The following is an 18,772-nucleotide window of genomic DNA, read 5'->3' on the forward strand; positions in this document are numbered from 1 at the left end:
TCCACCCGCCTCGGCCTCCCAGAGTGCTAGGTGTTATACTTTTCTGATTATTAAAGTGTACATTGGAAAATAGAGAAAAGTAGGAATAAGGAAATATAATTTCACCTGTATACAATCTTCCCACCACTGATGCTCACAGTGACATTTTAGTGTGTTTCCTTCAGGTATTTTGTTATGCTTTTACTTTTTTATGCTGTAGACTGAACACGCTGACATTGGTGTCGTGGCTGTCTCCGCACATCGCCACCATTACTTTGTGCATGACATTCATAACACCAAGGTCAGGGACCTTTGACTGTAGGTGGGAGGGGTGAGTTCCTACCTGCGCCTGTGCTTTGGGCACAGAGATGCCAAATAGCAGGAACAGCTGCTCTTCAGAGTGACTCAGGCCTGGGCTCGAATGCTGGGTCTGTCCCTTGCTTCCTGTTGTCCCTAAGCAAATTCCTCTCTGGGCCTCAGTTTCCTCCTCTGTAAGATGAGGATAATAATAATACCGACCTCACAAGGTCTTTGAAGAAATATATGTAACATATTCAGTAGATGCTTAATAAATGGAAACTTTTATGATTAAGAATGTCATTGTCTGTATACTTTTGCCTCTGACCTCAAGGACCACATGGGAAGAAGCGTGACTAAGTTGGAAGCAAATCTATCCTCCTTTTTTTTTTTTTTTTTGGTGAGACAGAGTCTCACTCTGTTGCCCAGGCTAGAGGGCCATGGCATCAGCCTAGCTCACAGCAACCTCAAACTCCTGGGCTCAAACAATCCTCCTGCCTCAGCCTCCCGAGTAGCTGGGACTACAGGCATGCGCCACCATGCCCAGCTAATTTTTTCTATATATTTTTAGTTGTCTGGCTAATTTCTTTCTATTTTTAGTAGAGACAGGGTCTCACTCTTGCTCAGGCTGGTCTTGAACTCCTGAGCTCAAACGATCTGCCCACCTCAGCCTCCCAGAGTGCTAGGATTACAGGCGTGAGCCACTGTGCCCGGCCCTCCTTTTTTTTTTTTTTAAGATAAAGAGGCAGAATAATATGGACAACCTATCCATTTGAAAACTTAGATGAAATGGAAAATTTCCAAGGAAAATATATCTTATCAAAACTGACTGAAGAAGAAATAGAAAATCTGATCTGAATAGATTATAAGGCATTAAAGAAATTGAATAAATAGCTAAAAAATTGGGCCCAGATGGTTTTACAACAGTTTTAATCAAATCTTCAAGGAACAGTTAATGACCTCCACATACAAATTGTTTAGACAGTAAAAAATAAGATTGAATGCTGCTTAACTCATTTTATCGGGTTATTACCTTACTATTAATCCCACATAAGAACCTCAGGAAAAGGGAAATTTGTGATTTCATTTATGAACACAGACATAAAAATAAGAAAATATTAGCAAATGAAATCCGGTAATGATTTCTTTAAAGTTTAAATCAAGTAGAGTTTATCCTGTGACTTCTTATATTATTTTATATTAGGAAATCTGTTCATGAAATTTACCATATTAATAGATTAAGAAAAAACTTAAATGTCTCTAGGTGCAAAAAAGTTTGACAAGACAGCATCTATTTTTAATTAAAACATTTAATAAACTTAAGAATAGAAGAGAATTTGTTTATCTTGATAAAAGATATCAACCTAAAATTAATAGAAGCTAATAGTGAAATGTTAGAGGCATTCTCTTTAAAGACAGGGACAGGACAGAAATAGCCATTATCAACCCTTCTATTCCACATTTTTACTGGAGTTACTGGCCAATGCAATAACACAAGAAAAAGAAATAAAAGATATAAAGACTTGGAAGAAAAAAGCAAAATTGTTTTTTTGCAGATGATATAGATGTCTGTATAAGAAATCCAAGAGAATCTATAGAACCAATTAGAGAATATAGCAAGATTGCTAGATATAAGATCAATATACAAAAATTAATTGCATTCCTATAAACCGGCACTAATTATACAATATAATTGGGGGAAAATACCGTTTACAATATCAAGATCAACCATAAGTTTATCTTGGAATAAATAAAACAAAAAAACCCCAAAATCTTTATGGAGGAAATTTTAAAACTTTCTTGAAATACTTTAAGCCTAAATAAATGGAGAGATATGCCATGCTTATGAATGATGGGAAGATTCAATATTGTGAGGATATCAGTTTCACTCAAATTAATACATATAGAGTTTTTTGGTGAAACTTAAAAAGGCTGATCCTAAAATGTATATGGAAAACCAAAAGCAGTTTTGAAAAAGAACAAAGTGAGGAGGATTCATCTTAGCAGATGTCACAACTTATTTTAAAGCAACAGTAATTGAGACAATGTGGTATTTTTGTGATGGAGCTAGACCGATAGTCCAATGGAACAGAATAGGGAACCTAGAATCAGACCCACTTGTAGACATGATCTTGATTGTGAATCAGGGGGATGAACTTCGGTAAAAGATACATGGGAAATCACTTATCTAGTTGGAAAAAATAAATGTAGATTTCTGCTGCATCCAGTAACAAAAATAAATTTCAGGAGGAAATTAACTGGGAGTCAGTTAAAAGCACAAACTATACAGGAAAAGCCCATACATTTATGTTGAAACTTACAAGTTGTTTACACAAAAAAGAAAAAAGATTAAGCCCCAGATTGGGAGAATATGTTTCAGTGCCTACTATCACCCACTAGATGATCTTGAGAATGGTTATAAATCAATTAGGGAAAAAGAAAAAGCAAAACTATTAAAAATACGGGAAGGAGTTATAAACAGAAAACTTGCCAAAGAGAAACTCACATGGTTGACAAGCATCTTAGAAGGTGCTCACTTCACTAATAATCAGCAAAGTACGGATCAATATCATGATACAATTTCACACCCAGCAGACGGGTAAACATTTAAAAATCTGGCAAAACCCCAGCCTGAGCAAGAGCGAGACTCCATCTCTACTAAAAATAGAAAGAAATTATATGGACAGCTAAAAATATATAAAGAAAAAATTAGCCGGGCATGGTGGTGCATGCCTGTAGTCCCAGCTACTCGGGAGGCTGAGACAGGAGGATCGCTTGAGCTCAGGAGTTTGAGGTTGCTGTGAGCTAGACTAACGTCACGGCACTCACTCTAGCCTGGGCAACAGAGTGAGACTCTGTCTCAAAAAAAAAAAAAAAAAAAAAAAAAATCTGGCAAAACCAAATGTTGGGCAATATACAGAGCAAAGGAGTTCTTATACGTTCTCAGTGGTCTTGTAAAGGGGTTCAAAAAATTTGGAAGCTATTTGATAATGTCAAGTGATGTTGAAGGTCACAGTCCCTGTGACCCAGCAGTTCTCCCGGGTGTGTGTGGTGGGGGAGGGGGGGACCCTCAGCCTTGCTTCTGAGACCATAGGAATGTTGATTACAGCCTCATGGGCAATAGCGTAGAACTGGAAACAACCTACATGTTCCTAAATAGGGTTGGAAGTAAATAACTTGTGGTATATTCCTACTGTGGAAATCTGAACAGCAGAGACCAAGAGCTAAATTTATCAACACGGAAAAATCTCGAAAACATCATGGGGAGTAGAAAATGTAAATTGCTGAAGGATGTGTCCAGGGTGGCGCCGTTTATTTACAGTTTGTTTAAATAACACTACGTGGTTTCAACGTATGCACATATGAGGAAGACAAGACCTAAGAAAGAATGCTCGGGACTGGCGGTTGCTAATGGTTACCGGGGGGTGGAGCAGGGAGGAGGGTGGGGAGTGTGGGGGGGGTGGGGAGTGGCAGGGGGAGGGTGTACCAGGGACTTCAACTGCATTTTTCTTCTTTCTTTAAAAAAATCTTAAGCAATTATGCAAACATTCAGATTTGACAAAGGCACCAGCCTGATGCCTGGGTGTTTATTTATTATTCTACATAGGGTTTTTTTTTTTTTTTTTTTTGGTATGCTTCAAATATTTCATGATTTAAAAAGACAGAACTAGAAAATTCACACTGAAATCATGACAGATCAGCTCCATCTGATGGATTCAAGTTTCTCCTCTTTCCTCTGCTCTCCCCAGGCTCTCTTTAAACTGTGGGGCTCGCCGGACAAGTACCCCAAAGACATCCTGACATACACGGAGTTGGTGCTGGACCCGCAGGGCCAGCTGGTGGAGCTGAACCGGCTTCCTGGTGGCAACGAGGTGACAGCTCAGCAAAGCCCAGCCCCCGGCCTCTGTCACCCCTTCTAACAAAGCTCCCCCTGAACGAACGAACTCATTTTCCCTGCGTGTTCGTTTTTCTTGCCAGGTAGGCATGGTGGTCTTCAAAATGAGGCTGAAGACCCATGAGTATCCAGAAGGGCGGGATGTGATTGTCATCGGCAACGACATCACCTTCCGCATCGGATCGTTTGGCCCAGGGGAGGACCTTCTGTACCTGCGGGCATCCGAGTTGGCCCGGGCAGAGGGCATCCCCAAAATCTACCTGGCAGCCAACAGTGGGGCCCGCATCGGCATGGCAGAGGAGATCAAACACATGTTCCAGGTGGCTTGGGTGGACCCAGAAGACCCCCAGAAAGTACGTCATGAAGCTGGCGTGGCAGGGTGACTCCATTCTGCGCGTGTCTTTGCAGCGGGGGTGATAGCACCTGCAAGAAGAGTGAAAGAAATCTTATCTTTTTATGTGTAAAGCACAGGTGCACAGGTCGTGCATGAACAGCCAGGCAGTATAGGAGTGGTTTTAAAATTTCACTGGTGGGGATTAGGAAAAACATATCTAAAAAGTCTCCTTAGGGGGATAATAATGAAACAAAGTTTGCAAACACTGAGCTGGTAGATCCTGGGCATCTCCTGAATGCAGCGTGCACGGAAAATGTGAAGGTTAAAAATACCCCGCTGCTGGGGTACATTTGCCCCTTCCATATCGACATTTTAAAAAAAAAACAGTGGCTGTCAGCACAGGTAACTGGATTCGTAGCCTCACTGAAGTCTATTTTTTTTTTTTTAAGGGATTTAAGTACCTGTACTTGACCCCGCAAGACTACACCAGAATCAGCTCCCTGAACTCCGTCCACTGTAAACACGTCGAGGAAGGAGGAGAATCCAGGTAAATAACTCATCGGGCAGCTCCTTGATTTTGTTCATGGTTCATATCTGCTAGTAACAGGGAATCGGTCTTGTTTCCTCTGGGCTCGTGGTGATTGATATTTTCAAGCGGGGTGGTGGAGATTGTATAGTAGGACCCCTAAGCTTCCATGGCAGGCACTGCTGACTTAAGCATTTGGGACATTTCTCCAGGGCGAACCCATCCTTGTCATTCTAAAATGACTCACCCCTTCCACAAAAATAGCACGTCCTGCAGGGAGAATTAGATTGGATCTAACTCTCAGGATGTCCCAGGAACCACAAGCTCGTACCTTATGACTAAATTAGCTGAACAGATGCATCGGTGATTTGGCGAGCAGGGAAGATGTGGGCAGAGCAGGGGTCTGCTCTTTGAGAACATCACAGGTAGTTGTGTCTTCCTTAGTGGGATTGACTAAATCAGGAATTCCTAGACTGGGTTTTCCGGAATGTTAGTTAGTGATATGTGGGGGAGAAAAAATTTCCATAGTCAGAAGAGTTTGGGAAATATTGGGTTCAATGAGATTTAATAAGCATCTGTACTGTGCAGGCCTTGTCAGAACCTTTAACATGCTGACGTGCTTTGTGAATCTCTAACAGGGGTTTGACTGGACAGGCTTATGTGGTCATGGAATCTTGCTGGACCGTGAACAGGCTTCAGCTGTGTACCCCCATCTCTCTGTAGACCAAACGTTATTCTAAATTGCTTTTGAAGGAATGCAAGGTGGAGTAACGTTTTACTAAGGCAGCCTCTGTACAGACAGATATCTTAGGTCGAGGGACAAGGGAGATAATTTTTGATGCTGTGCTTGCCCTTTTAGAAGTGTTAGCACCCGTCGTGAGGGTGCTAGACCCCTGCTTTCATTTAGCCTCTGGCTGCTTTTCCACTTTTGGGGTCTCACCTTACTGCCCTGTCCTTCCTGCCTTGGGTCCTCGGGACTTCCTGGGTTAGAGCTTGGGCTCTAACCTGTGTTGGGTTTTGGCAGATACGTCATCACGGATATCATTGGGAAGGACGATGGCTTGGGCGTGGAGAATCTCAGGGGCTCGGGCACGATCGCCGGGGAGTCCTCCCTGGCTTACGAAGAGGTCGTCACCATTAGCTTGGTGAGTCCCCTCCTAGTTCCCTTCCTTTTTCAACTCTCCATCATAGAGACTTTCAAGGAGTCCCAGTAGAGAGGATCAATGACGAGCGCCACGTGCCCAGAAGCTCCCCCAGTCATCCGTAGCAGGCCTTCCCGTGTCCTTCCCGTGTCCTCTATCCACCTCCCGCCCCCACCCCGCTTAGCATATTTTAAAGCCAACCCCCCAGTACGTCTTTGCACTCGGAAATGCTTCAGGGTGGATCTGTAATGGATCGGGAGATGAGGGCTTTTTCTTTCGTTTTTTGCGTAACTGTAATACTATCACTATATCCCCCAAAATCAACAACTCTTTAGTAGCATTAGAACTCAGTTTTGGTTTCTGTTTTAGGAGTTGTCTCAGAAGTATCCTTTTATAGTTGCTTTATTTGGATCAGGATCCAATCTCTTATTTCAAAGGTATTGAGTGTTTAGAAGGACTTGTGTCAGACTTTAACTGGTAGAAAATGAGGATTCCTCCTCCCCTCCCCATGGCCTTTCTAAATATTTTCTGTGTCCAGTAGTAGTAGCAGCATTAGGTTATTAAGTATGGGATGTCCGATTTCCTTAAGTACTGAGTTTGACAGTTGGTATCTCTGACATTTCACTGTGACCATGGGCAAGTCAAAAATTCATGCTATTTTCAAACATGAGTTCTGTCGTGGAACCAATGCAGTACAGACAGCTCAAAATATGAATGAAGTGTTTGGGAAGGATGTGGCTAAGTTCCATTACGGTGATTTTAGTTTTGACAATGAGCCATGTGGGGGACCTGAGACCAAGGTGGATAATGATGAGCTGAAAGCTGTCGTGGAAACGAATCCATCTCAACCCATGGGTGAATTAGTAGCAAGGGTTGATGTTATTATTCCAAGAATATCGGACCATTTGAAACAAATGGGCAAGGTAAAGAAGCTGGATAGATGGGTACTGCATGAATTAAATGAGCGTCAGCAGAGAAATCATCCAGAAGCTTGACTTTCTTTGCCATCATGACATAAAGGCGAACCATTTCTTCACCATATTGTTATGTGTGATGAATTTTGACAATCGCAAGCATTCAGCACAGTGGTTGGATAAAGATGAAATGCCAAAACACAGTCCAAAACTGAATATTCATCAGAAAAAGCTAATTCATCTGTTTGCGGTCCAGCGCTGGGATTATCCACTCCAGCTTCATGAAACCTGGTAAATCCATTACAGCGGATGTCCACTGCAGCCAGCTGGACAAAATGATGAGGATGCTTGCGATTAAGCAGCCAAGATTGGTCAATAAGACAGGCCAATCCTCTTGCAAAGCCACATGTCGCAAAAAAAACAACGCTGCTCAAACTACAGCAGCTGGACTTGGAAACTCTTTGTCATCCACCATCTGACCTTGTACCAACTGATACCACTTCTTCCAGGCTTTGGACCACTTCTTGCATGGAAAAATATTCAATTCTCAACAAGCTGTGGGAAACACCTTTCATGATTTCATTGCCACTTGCTCTCCAGGCTTCTTTGCTGCTGGAATAGCAAGCTACCATTAAGATGGCAAAACTGTGTCCATAGTTTAGGCACATACTTTAATTGTATCGCTTCTTGTTTGAGATATAATAAACTAGACTTCTGATTTGAAATCGGACATTTCATATTTGATGACCTAATAGTAATAGTACTCTTTAATGATAAACTGTCATTCAAGGCCTTATTTTTACATGAAAAGTTAGATCTTCAGCCTGTAAGGTAGATGATGCTGGCCATAAGTGTCTTCCTGAGGCTTGTTCTCTAGATAGTTTAAATATATGTATCTTTTCATCTTGAAATAGTTGGACTCACCAGACGTTATAAGACAGAGTAGAGAGTCCCTATGTACCCTGCACCTGGCTTCCCCCATGACAGCATCTTCCATAACTATAGTACGTTAGCAAAACCAGGAAATTGATGTTGGTGCAATACTGTTAACTCAGCACAGACTTTATCGGGGTTTCACCAGTTTGTACACGCACTCACAGACATCCTTGTGGGTTTGTTTGTTTGTTTGTTTGCTTTTGTTTTTTGAGACAGAGTCTCACTCTGTTGCCCGGGCTAGAGTGCTGTGGCGTCAGCCTAGCTGACAGCAACCTCAAACTCCTGGGCTCAAGCAATCCTTCTGCCTCAGCCTCCCGAGTAGTTGGGACTACAGGCATGCGCCACCATGCCTGGCTAATTTTTTCTCTATATATTTTTAGCTGTCCAAATCATTTCTTTCTATTTTTTAGTAGAGACGAGGTCTCGCTCTTGCTCAGGCTGGTCTCGAACTCCTGACCTCGAGCGATCCTTCCACCTCGGCCTCCTAGAGTGCTAGGATTACAGGCATGAGCCACCGTGCCCGGCCCATCCTTGTGGTTTTGCAAGAGGCTGTGATGGCTCACAAATGGCCAAGCTCAGAGGAGCGACACACAAGCCTCTTAACATCTGGAATGTTCAGTAGAGTCTGCTGTTCATCTTGACAACGATCCTCTTTGTGAACCCTGTCATTGCCAGATAGGAAGCCAAGCTCAAACAGGGGGCCTGAGAAATAGGCTTTTGCCTCTGCTGTTTGGGCCTCAGTCAGTTTGCCGTTGGCCATTCATACCCGGTGGGCCCCCGGGCTCGCCCGTGGCTTGGGGAAGGGGTTGCCATGCCAGTCTCGGGCATTCAGAGGAGCTCCTCTCCCTGCAGGTGACCTGCCGAGCGATTGGGATCGGGGCCTACCTGGTGAGGCTGGGCCAGCGAGTGATCCAGGTGGAGAACTCCCACATCATCCTCACGGGGGCAGGTGCTCTCAACAAGGTGACAGAGGAGGGGCCTCCCGAGTGGTGAGGGGAATCGTGGGGGACAGGGGTCATTTTAACATTCCCATTGCCCTCTGATGGCGGGGGGTGTTTCTCAATATGAAACCAGTTTCATTCTCATAGATATGAGAGCTATTCTTCCAATTTGTAATTTTCTGGGCCCCTTATGAGCCCAAAAAGAAAAAAATTTTAGGCTATTCTCATGGAATTAACTCCCTGTGTTACTGACATTTTAAAACAACAACAAAAAAAAATTTTTTTTTTTTGAACCAGGGTCTCACTCTGTTGCCCATGCTGGTGGAGTGCAGTGGCGTCATCATATAGCTCACTGCAACCTCAAACTCCTGGGCTAAAGTGATCCTCCTGCCTCAGCCTCCCCAGTAGCTGGGACTACAGGCCTCCACCACCACACCCACCTAATTTTTAAATTTTTTATTGAGACAGGGTCTCACATTGCCCAGGCTGGTCTCGAACTCCTGGCCTCAAGTGATCCTCCCGCATTGGCCTCCCAAAGTGCTAGGGTTACAGGTGTGAGCCACCGTGCCCCACCGGGTTTTGCTTTAGAGATGGTCAAAGTAGTCAGCTGCATCACTGGTCAGCAAATTGGGCTGTGCATTGGAATTATCTGGAAACTTATAAAAACAAAGCACTGATGCCTGGGTCCTAGCCCCAAAGATTCTGATGTCCCTGGCCTGGGTGCAGCCTGGGTGTCGGGAGTTTTGAAAACTCCCAGGTGATTCTGAAGTGCAGCCAGGCGTGAGAGCCACTGAGCGAGATGATTTCTGAACAGGAAGGAGAGGCCTGGGCCGTGCAGGACTTCGCTAACCGTGTTGTGTCCAAGCAGGTCCTGGGAAGAGAGGTCTACACATCCAACAACCAGCTGGGTGGCGTGCAGATCATGCATTATAATGGCGTGTCCCACATCACCGTGCCGGATGACTTTGAGGGGGTTTATACTATCCTGGAGTGGCTGTCCTATATGCCAAAGGTACAGTATCCTCTCTGCAGCCTGGAGCCTGGGAGACTCTGTTACCAAGCTCATTTGCTAACTGTGTCCCTGTCACCCCCTGAGTGGTGTGGGAGAGTGGTGAGCAGGAAGCACTGCAAATGTGGCTGGGTGGATTTTTCCTTCCTTCTTCCCTCTCTGACGCCTAGTCCTGCACTAGCTGTTCTTTGCCATTTTGGCCGCACTGATGCCATTGTAAGGAGGCTCTCTAGGGGTCCTTTAAAATGGGGTAGCATTCCCCCTGACAGAAGTGGCAATGTTGGACAATAGAGAACCCTCAAGCTTTTACATTCAAGCTGGATTTGATTCCTCAGTAGCTGTGTGACCCTGGCACAGCCTCCTAATCTTTCTGAGCCTCAGTTTCCTCATCTGTGAAATGGGCATGATCACAGCACCTATCCCATGGTGTTACCATGGTGATGAAGGGCAATGGTATTTAAAGCTCAGAACTTGGTAGACTCTCCCCAGCTGCTACTCATGATGGTGATGATTAGTTAGTTCAGGTGGGGCTTCTTTAACTCCACGTTGACTAGGCAGATGTTTGGGGAACTGCTTCTTCCGTCGTCGGATGGTGATGATGTTTGTCCTGCCTGGTTCGTAGGAGATCTACTGAACAGTCATGTTGAGAATAAGATAATAGTGGTCACAGTTAACTGTGGCATTCTGTACAGATGAGTGAGGTCATTATTCTTCATCGTAATTATCTCTGAAAGGTTGGTTTCCAGAGTTCAGCTCATTCCAGACCTTCTACCAAAAATCCTCAAGTTTAACATATTTTCACATATGTTAATTGTTATTCCCGAGTGCCCCTTTCCCCATCTGCGTGCCAACCGCTACCACTATCTGCAGCCGGTCTATCTTTTTCTTTCTTTCTTTGACCATGTTTTTCCTCTCATCTAGCCTTATGTAGCGGTAGCAACCCTTTCCCACCTTTCTTTCACTTCCCAACATCCCTGAATCCATCTGAACCCCGAAGCACATGCCAGAGCTCATAAACTAGATTTCAAAAGAATGCATGGGATGGCCAATCCTTGTCTGGCATTTTCTAATCCCAACAGTGGCTTCAGAGCCCTAGGGAGGGGATATTGCTACATAACTAGGCGCAATCATAGTCAGAAGAGAAAAGCACAGATAGCAGAGTAGGGGTGTTATTGACAAGCACCAGAGACTGAGTTGGAAACTTGGCTTTCTTTTTTAGGATAATCACAGCCCAGTCCCTGTCATCACACCCACTGATCCCATTGACAGAGAAATTGAATTCCTCCCATCCAGAGCACCCTATGACCCCCGGTGGATGCTTGCAGGCAGGCTTCACCCAAGTAAGTGCTAAAGTGTTTTGCCCGAGTCCTGGATCTTGGGTTTCTTTCCTGGGCCTGGGATAAAGGAGCACTTAGGTAGAAGCATTGATATTTATTCCTGTATCCCAGAGAAGTATCCCAAGATCAAATACAGGGGGAGTGGAGGAATGAAGATTTTACTCAATGCTTTTCTTGAGCCATTAACCAAGAAAGGGTAGAGGCTGGGCACGGTGGCTCACGCCTATAATCATAGCACTCTGGGAGGCCGAGGCAGGAGGATTGCTCGAGCTCAGGAGTTCGAGACCAGCCTGAGCAAGAGTGAGACCCCATCTCTACTAAAAAAATAGAAAGAAATTATCTGGACAATTAAAAATATATAGAAAAAATTAGCTGGGCGTGGTGGCGCATGCCTGTAGTCCCAGCTACTTGAGAGGCTGAGGCAGAAGGATCGCTTGAGCCCAGGAGTTTGAGTTTGCTGTGAGCTAGGCTGACGCCATGGCACTCTAGCCTGGGTAACAGAGCGAGACTCTGTCTCCAAAAAAAAAAAGAAGGGGTAGAAACAGCCTCTGGTTTCTGGGACTAATAGCTGGAAGTGAGGTGCAGAAGTGATCGTGACCTCCCTCCCCTAAGTGCCCCATGGTAACATCGGGGCCTCTGTCTCTCTCTCTTTGGCTAAATCTTCACAAAGGAACTCCTGTGAGTTTATCCAGAATAGGCCATTTGGCCTCTTCTACACACATGCACACACATGCACACGCGCACACGCACACACACCCCTTTGCACACACACATTCCTCTCTCGCTTTCTCTGAGAGGGGAGGTTTATCTCTTGGAAGTATGTTATTTCATTCGGAGCAACCAGAACAGAACAGGAAAGCCGAGCTCCCCGTCACCGTATCCCAAGTCTAGAATTTCACGTGCTGCTCCCTGTAGACACCGGCCGGTCCTTCAGCCGCGCGATGTGGGAGAGGCGACCCTCCGGAGCGTGCCAGACCCCGGCCAGCAAAAGGAGTCCTGTGGCTCGCTGCTCCCCATTGCTGATTCCCTTCGGCTCTCTCGAGGGGGCTCATTATCCCAATTAAAATATGTCCAGCTTCTCCCCGACATCGTTGCCACGCAGTGAGGCCAGCCCTCCGGCAGACACTGAGGCTGGGCTGTCGCATTCCCGGGCACCCGGCCTCCCACGCCGGCACCTTGAGACCCCCTCACCTGTCTGACTCCCCTCTCCTTGTCAAAACTGACACTGTGGTGAGGACTGAAGTCACCGTTTCCTCCCCAGCGGTGGCTATAGTTGACGTCATCGTTCTCTCTCTCTCTCTCTCTCTGGGAAATTGAAGACTTTCTCCCCAGTTTAATGATTATTAAGCTGCAGCTAACAGGTCAGGGATGCATTTTTCCGAGCAGGTGGTCCCTCCCTGAAATCCCAGCTTCCGGGAGACGTCCATCGGCTCTCTTTGCCTCTTGGGAAGAGAAATCAGAGCATGTGATTAGGATCTCGGGGTGTTTGGTGTTGATGGGAAGTTGGTGGTAGTCGGATGTTCTGTAAGGACTGAATTCCTGACTTTGTGTGTTTTTGCAGCTCTGTTTATTTGGGTTTTTGTTTTTTTTTTGGCAGGGATTGGGATCTGTGTGGTCCTGGGGGAAGGGGCATTTGGGCCGTGAGGTTGAAGGCGGGCCGTCCTTAGGGTGTAGAACAGTCTGCCCAGCCAGGCGCTCCGTGGGGCCCTCATTCACCCGGCCCGTCCGCCTGGGCCCCTGCCTTTCTGCCCGCAGCCCTGAAGGGAACCTGGCAGAGTGGATTCTTCGACCAGGGCAGCTTCAAGGAAATCATGGCACCCTGGGCCCAGACCGTGGTGACAGGACGAGCGAGGTAACCCTGAGGACGGGAGCAGGCTGCACGTACCTGGCCTCGCCAAGCATTGGGACCCCCAGGCATTAGTCCTGGGCATGGGGTGGGGCGCCCCCTGGGACATTTTCTCCCTGGCTCCAGGATTTTCTGAACAAAAAACCCAATTTGGAGGAATCGTTTTCTGGATATTAGACCTCATTAAATCCAGATTGTCTGTGGCCTTAGAAAGCACCTCAGGCAACCTCCTTCTGGGAACTGGGACCCTCCCCTCTGGTCACTCCCCTATCCCTGGGGGCCACGGACTCCCTGGGGACTCAGAAGGTGGCCCTAGGTGCCCTCCCCAGAAAACTGCTCAGACACCAAACGCTATGAATTCCATTTCAGGAGGGCCATGGGTAGGAGCCCTGTTGTACACAGTTGTTGGTAGAGGCTTAGATGCTTGGATGCTTTCAGAGTTGAGCAGCTCACTCTTTAGTGATACAGCCTTCATGGTCTTGGACAGCTCCAGCGGCCAGAAAGTTCTTCCTTATATTGAGCCCAAAGTTGCATCCTCATACTCTACCACTCAGATTCCTGGTACGATGTCGTAGCTACAAGTCCAGGCTCTGGTGTTGGATGTGAGGTCAAGCCCCGGCCTCCATCACTCACCCTCTTTGGGCCTCTACAGCCTCATCTGTAAAATGGGGATATCAAGTCTACCCCACAGGATTATTGTGATGATTAGAATAACAACACATGTTAAGCACTTAAAATTTCCCAAGTACTCCGTAAGTGGTGGTTGCTGCTATTATTACTTAGTATTTACCTCCTGGGCAGTACATATTACAGTACTGCACATAGTATTGGCACTTAGTTGCTTCTCCATAAGGGTTTATTTTAAAAACAGTTTTTGTAAAAACCTGAGATGAAATTGACTCCCCCTTCCACGTGAAAGCCCTCCCTTGATTGAAGACACCCGGCCCCCACCTGCCTCGCAGGGTCGGTCGCTGTGCAGGTAACTGAGAACAATCCAGCGGTGCACACGGCTCAGAGCTGGCCAGTAGCAGGCTGCTGAGGTTGCAGCATCCTCTGAGCTGAGTCTCGGTCAGGGTCACGTCCCTCAGCCCTTTCCAAGTGTGGCTCAGTGTATAGACCTGCGCTGTCCCATGTGGTGGCTGCTGGCCACATGTGACAATTGAAGTGAAGGCCAGGAGCGTTGGGTCACGCCAGTAATCCCAGCACTTTGAGAGGCTGAGGTGAGAAGATTGCTTGAGGCCAGGAGTTCCAGACTAGCCTGGACAACATAGCAAGACCCCATCTCTGCAAAAAATTAAAAATAATCAACTGGGCATGGTGGCGCGAGACTATAGTCCCAGCTACTTGGGTCGCTGAAGTGGGAGGATCACTTGAGCCTAGGAGTTCAAGCCTGCAGTGAGCTATGATCGTGCCACTGCACTCCAGCCTGGGTGACAGTGAGACCCTGTGTCATAAATAAACAAATGAAGTAAGTAAATAAATTTAAGTGAGTTAAAGTGAAACAGGATGACGTATTCTGTTCCTCAGTGGCACTCGGCATGTCTCACGTGCTCAGCAGCCACGTGCAGCTTGTGGCCACCATATTGGACAGCGCAGATAGAGAATGTGGCCTTTGTCACAGAAGGTTCTAGTGGACCCTGCTGCTCCAGACCCTGCACTGTCCCAACCTTCCTGTGATGGTTCTTTCCCCAACAAGGGCACTGACAAGTCTGCCAATTTGGGAGGCTCTTGCACTTTGGGGCATTTCCTTCGCCTTTTAATAAAACAATCCACCAGATTAAAAATAGCATCCTCCCTGCCCGCCTCATGCCTGCCCTCGGAAATGCCCACGGCTGGGGCTGGGTGGACCCAGATGCCTCCGAGATCCGCCTGGGGAGCCGCCCGGGGTGCCGCCCGGGGCCTGGCTCACCTGTGGTCGTCTTCCAGGCTGGGTGGGATCCCCGTCGGAGTGATCGCCGTAGAGACGCGTTCCGTGGAGTTGGTGGTGCCCGCGGACCCCGCCAACCTGGATTCCGAGGTCAAGGTGAGGGGCCGGGGAGCTGCGGCTGCTGGTTCAGCTGATGACAGTAGGTGCTGGGCGTGGTGGTCCCACCCCTGCCGTGCCAACCCAGAAGGGGAGAAGCAGGGGGCTCGGCAGCCCTTGGCCCTGGGGGGCTGGTGCCTGTTTCTCTGGCGCTTCCTCTATGGGGTGCACGATGCCGTGCGCCATCTTCCTTCTTCTCCAGGGGGTGGTACAGGCGCCAGGCTTCCCTCCCATCTTGCCTCTGCTGCTGTCCCTACGCTAGGCCACAGCACATACTAGAAAGAGCTCAGGAGTCACAGAGCTGGCTCCTAGGACCAGCTTTGCTACTGAACAGTGTGACCTGGGCTAGCTCAGCACCTGTCTGAGCCTGACATGGGGACCATGGAAACCTTGCTGGGCTGCAGCGTGAGGGTCTAGCGGGGTCCCGAGCCGCCGTGCCTTGGGCCCTCCTTCTGAGCCCGGGCTCTGGTGCCAGCGCGGATGGGGGCTCTGGCAGCTGTCCCCGTGCCCTGGGGCCATTGTTGCGCGGAGGCAGGCGCCTGATCCAGGCGGCTCTGTGTCCCAGGTAATCCAGCAGGCGGGCCAGGTGTGGTTCCCAGACTCGGCCTACAAGACGGCCCAGGCCATCGAGGACTTCAGCAGGGAGAAGCTGCCCCTTCTGATCTTCGCCAACTGGAGGGGCTTCTCCGGGGGCATGAAAGGTGAGCTCCCCGTCCCACGGCTGCCTTGGGGTCGGCACCTCTCGACAGCCCTGAGCGCAGGAGGCAGTTCAGGTACCATCGTCCCATCTTACAGGTGAGGGCTTGGGGGCTGGAGGCAAAGGGACTTTGCAGAGGTCACGCTGTGAGGCGCAGGGTGGGCAGGCTCTGCAAGCCTCCCAGCTGAGCGCACTATCTCAGGGCCCCCAGGACAGTCAGGGTGGTGGCTTCGCACGTGGGTGAGTGGGGGGCCTGAAGTCACCTAACCAGCCGGCTACCTTTGCTTTTCAGACATGTACGACCAGGTGGTGAAGTTTGGAGCCTACATAGTGGACGGCCTCAGGAAGTACAAACAGCCTGTCCTGATCTACATCCCGCCCTACGCAGAGCTCCGGGGAGGCTCCTGGGTGGTCATAGATGCCACCATCAACCCCCTGTGCATAGAAATGTACGCGGACAAAGAGAGCAGGTGGGTGTGTCGCCCTCAACCTGGCTTAGCCTTTTCTTGTCCTCCCAGTCTTGAGGCCTCATCACCTTTGAGCCACTGGCTGGGAATCACAAAGGTTATTCTGAGTTTCTGAAGGAAGGAGAAACTCCAGTTTTACCAATCTAGAACTAAATCTGTGTGCGATTAGATTTTCCCGAGAGAGTAAGGAGCTGGAGCCCCAAGGTGGTGGAGGAATGTTGTCTCTTCTTTCAAAGCTTATACTTACCTCCTTCCCAAGGAAGTTTGCAATCAAAAAATAAAAAGGAAAGACCAAAAGCATATGAGTTTCCTGGCAGCCAGGATGAAAAGGGAAATATGATGAGTTGTTTATCTTTCATTAGACTCTGAGTTTCTCCCAAAGCTATGAGTTTCCGTAGAGGCTATTTTGTTCGGTTTTATAACCCAGGGACTAGCACAGTTCTTGACCTCCTAGAGGTAGTCAGGAAATACTGGCTAAACAATAACTGAATGAATACTTGCATGAGAAGAAATCAGTTCTTCATGGGAGAGGAAAACTTCTTGGCATTTATTTATTTATTTTTTTGGAGACAGTCTCCCCAGCTAAAGTGCAGTGGCATCATCACAGCTCACAGCAACCTCAAACTCCTGGGCTCAAGTCATTCTCCCGCCTCAGCCTCCCAAGTAGCTGGGACTACAGGCACATGCCACGATGCCTGGCTAATTTTTCTATGTTTTGTAGAGACGGGGGTCTCTCTCTTGCTCAGGCTGGTCTCGAACTCCTGACCTCAAGCAGTCCTCCCACCTCGGCCTCCCGGAGTGCTAGGATTACAGGCGTGAGCCACCGCACCCGGCCTTGGCATTTCTTTAGGAGGAATTTATCCGAGGAACTCCTACAGAAGGGATGATGACAATAATGCTTGCAACAGCATGGGATTGATGGCTTCCAAGTGAAAACTATATACTGTGCAAGATGTGAAGCCCTCAAGAGTAGTTCTACCCGAAATGCAGGCACACCATTCCTATGTGCACTCCCTCATTCATGCATTCATTCAATGAGTATTTATTGAGTACCTACTATGTGCCCTATGTGCTGTCATTATGCTAGTCGTTGTGATATGGTGGCAAACGAACCAAGCCTGCCGTGTCTTCAGGGTGCCTAAACCCTCGTGGGGAGCTGCCGAGGTCAGTCCTCCAGGAAGACAAGATACTGAGCAGTACTTAAATGGTGTCATCATTAACTTTTCACTCTGGCTACCGGGAAGCTCAGAGCTACCTATCATATTCTTTAGGGCTTCCAAGCTGTCAAAAGCAAAAGAGGGTGGGGAGAGATAGGCAGGCGGCTGGTACAGGACCACGCTGGGCTCTCATTGTGCCTTTGTGAGCTTTAAAGAGATCAGAAACAGCGTCCCGGCTCTAGAAGAGCAGAAATTAGGAAAAGCCAGAAAGGACAGTGGCTGAAGAGCAGGGAGGCTGTGCTGTCATGGAGAAAGTCTTACACTCTTGGACAGGAAACGGCCCTCCAGACTTCAGAAAGTACTATTTTAAAAAGTTGGCTCAGTCTCTCCTGTGGATATAGATACAGAGGCCCAGAGAGAAGTGACTCGCCCAAGGACACAGTGTGTCGGTGACAGAGCTGAGAACTGACACCCAGGTCCCCTGGCTGTCTTGCCTCGTGCTTCCTCTGCGGCCACGAGCTGTCCCTTGGTGGGCGATGCCTCGTGCACCCCCATCCCTGCCTCTTCTTTTTTTAGGGGGGGTGTTCTGGAGCCGGAGGGAACCGTGGAGATTAAGTTCCGAAAGAAAGATCTGATAAAGTCCATGAGAAGGCTCGACCCAGCTTACAAGAAGCTCGTGGAACAGCTAGGTAAGAGGGTCCCAAAGGCGTCACCCCTCAGAGGTCAAGAGAGGCCCAGCTGGCTCTATTGCTGGAGGGTTTATTTTGTTTTTTAAGACAGAGTCTCACTCTGTCGCCCCAGGTAGAGTGCAGTAGCATCATTGTAGTTCACTGCAACCTCAAACTCCTGGTCTCAAGTGATCCTCCTGCCTCAGCCTCCCCAGTAGCTGGGACTACAGGCATGTGCCACAACACCCAGTTAATTTTTCTATTTTTTAATAGAGACGGGGTCTCCCTCTTGCTCAGGCTGGTGTCGAACTCCTGAACTCAAGCGATCCTCTCACTTTGAGCTCCCAGAGTGCTAGGATTACAGGCATGAGGCACCATGCCCATACTATACTGCCGGAGGTTTCTAGTATGTTAAAAATAAAATAAACACGAAACAAAATATGGCTGCAATAATTGTGACATATTTTAGATATTCACATTTCTAAATCAACCCTTTTCATGTTAAAAAATATATATAATGCCATAATGAATTTATTTCTCAGCACTCACAAAATAAAACAATTCAAGTATTTTGGGACAATGAGGAACGTGAGAATTTTGGTGG

General features: G+C 47.6%; 1 protein-coding gene across 1 annotated transcript in view; it reads left to right on the plus strand.

Moving 5' to 3' along the window:
* ACACB (acetyl-CoA carboxylase beta) overlaps positions 1-18,772 on the plus strand; it is a 99,873-nt gene that overhangs the window by 77,782 nt on the left and 3,319 nt on the right. Inside the window, exons 38-49 of the mRNA XM_069497550.1 lie at positions 4,026-4,148; positions 4,255-4,524; positions 4,955-5,052; positions 6,056-6,176; positions 8,876-8,986; positions 9,833-9,976; positions 11,193-11,313; positions 13,066-13,162; positions 15,083-15,179; positions 15,745-15,880; positions 16,169-16,346; positions 18,077-18,189. Of these exons, the coding sequence (XP_069353651.1) occupies positions 4,026-4,148; positions 4,255-4,524; positions 4,955-5,052; positions 6,056-6,176; positions 8,876-8,986; positions 9,833-9,976; positions 11,193-11,313; positions 13,066-13,162; positions 15,083-15,179; positions 15,745-15,880; positions 16,169-16,346; positions 18,077-18,189 (1,609 nt within the window). The remainder of the gene's footprint in view (positions 1-4,025; positions 4,149-4,254; positions 4,525-4,954; positions 5,053-6,055; positions 6,177-8,875; positions 8,987-9,832; positions 9,977-11,192; positions 11,314-13,065; positions 13,163-15,082; positions 15,180-15,744; positions 15,881-16,168; positions 16,347-18,076; positions 18,190-18,772) is intronic.

The sequence above is a fragment of the Eulemur rufifrons genome, chromosome 21 (genome assembly GCF_041146395.1).
Source record: "Eulemur rufifrons isolate Redbay chromosome 21, OSU_ERuf_1, whole genome shotgun sequence".
Classification (NCBI taxonomy): Eukaryota; Metazoa; Chordata; class Mammalia; order Primates; family Lemuridae; genus Eulemur; species Eulemur rufifrons.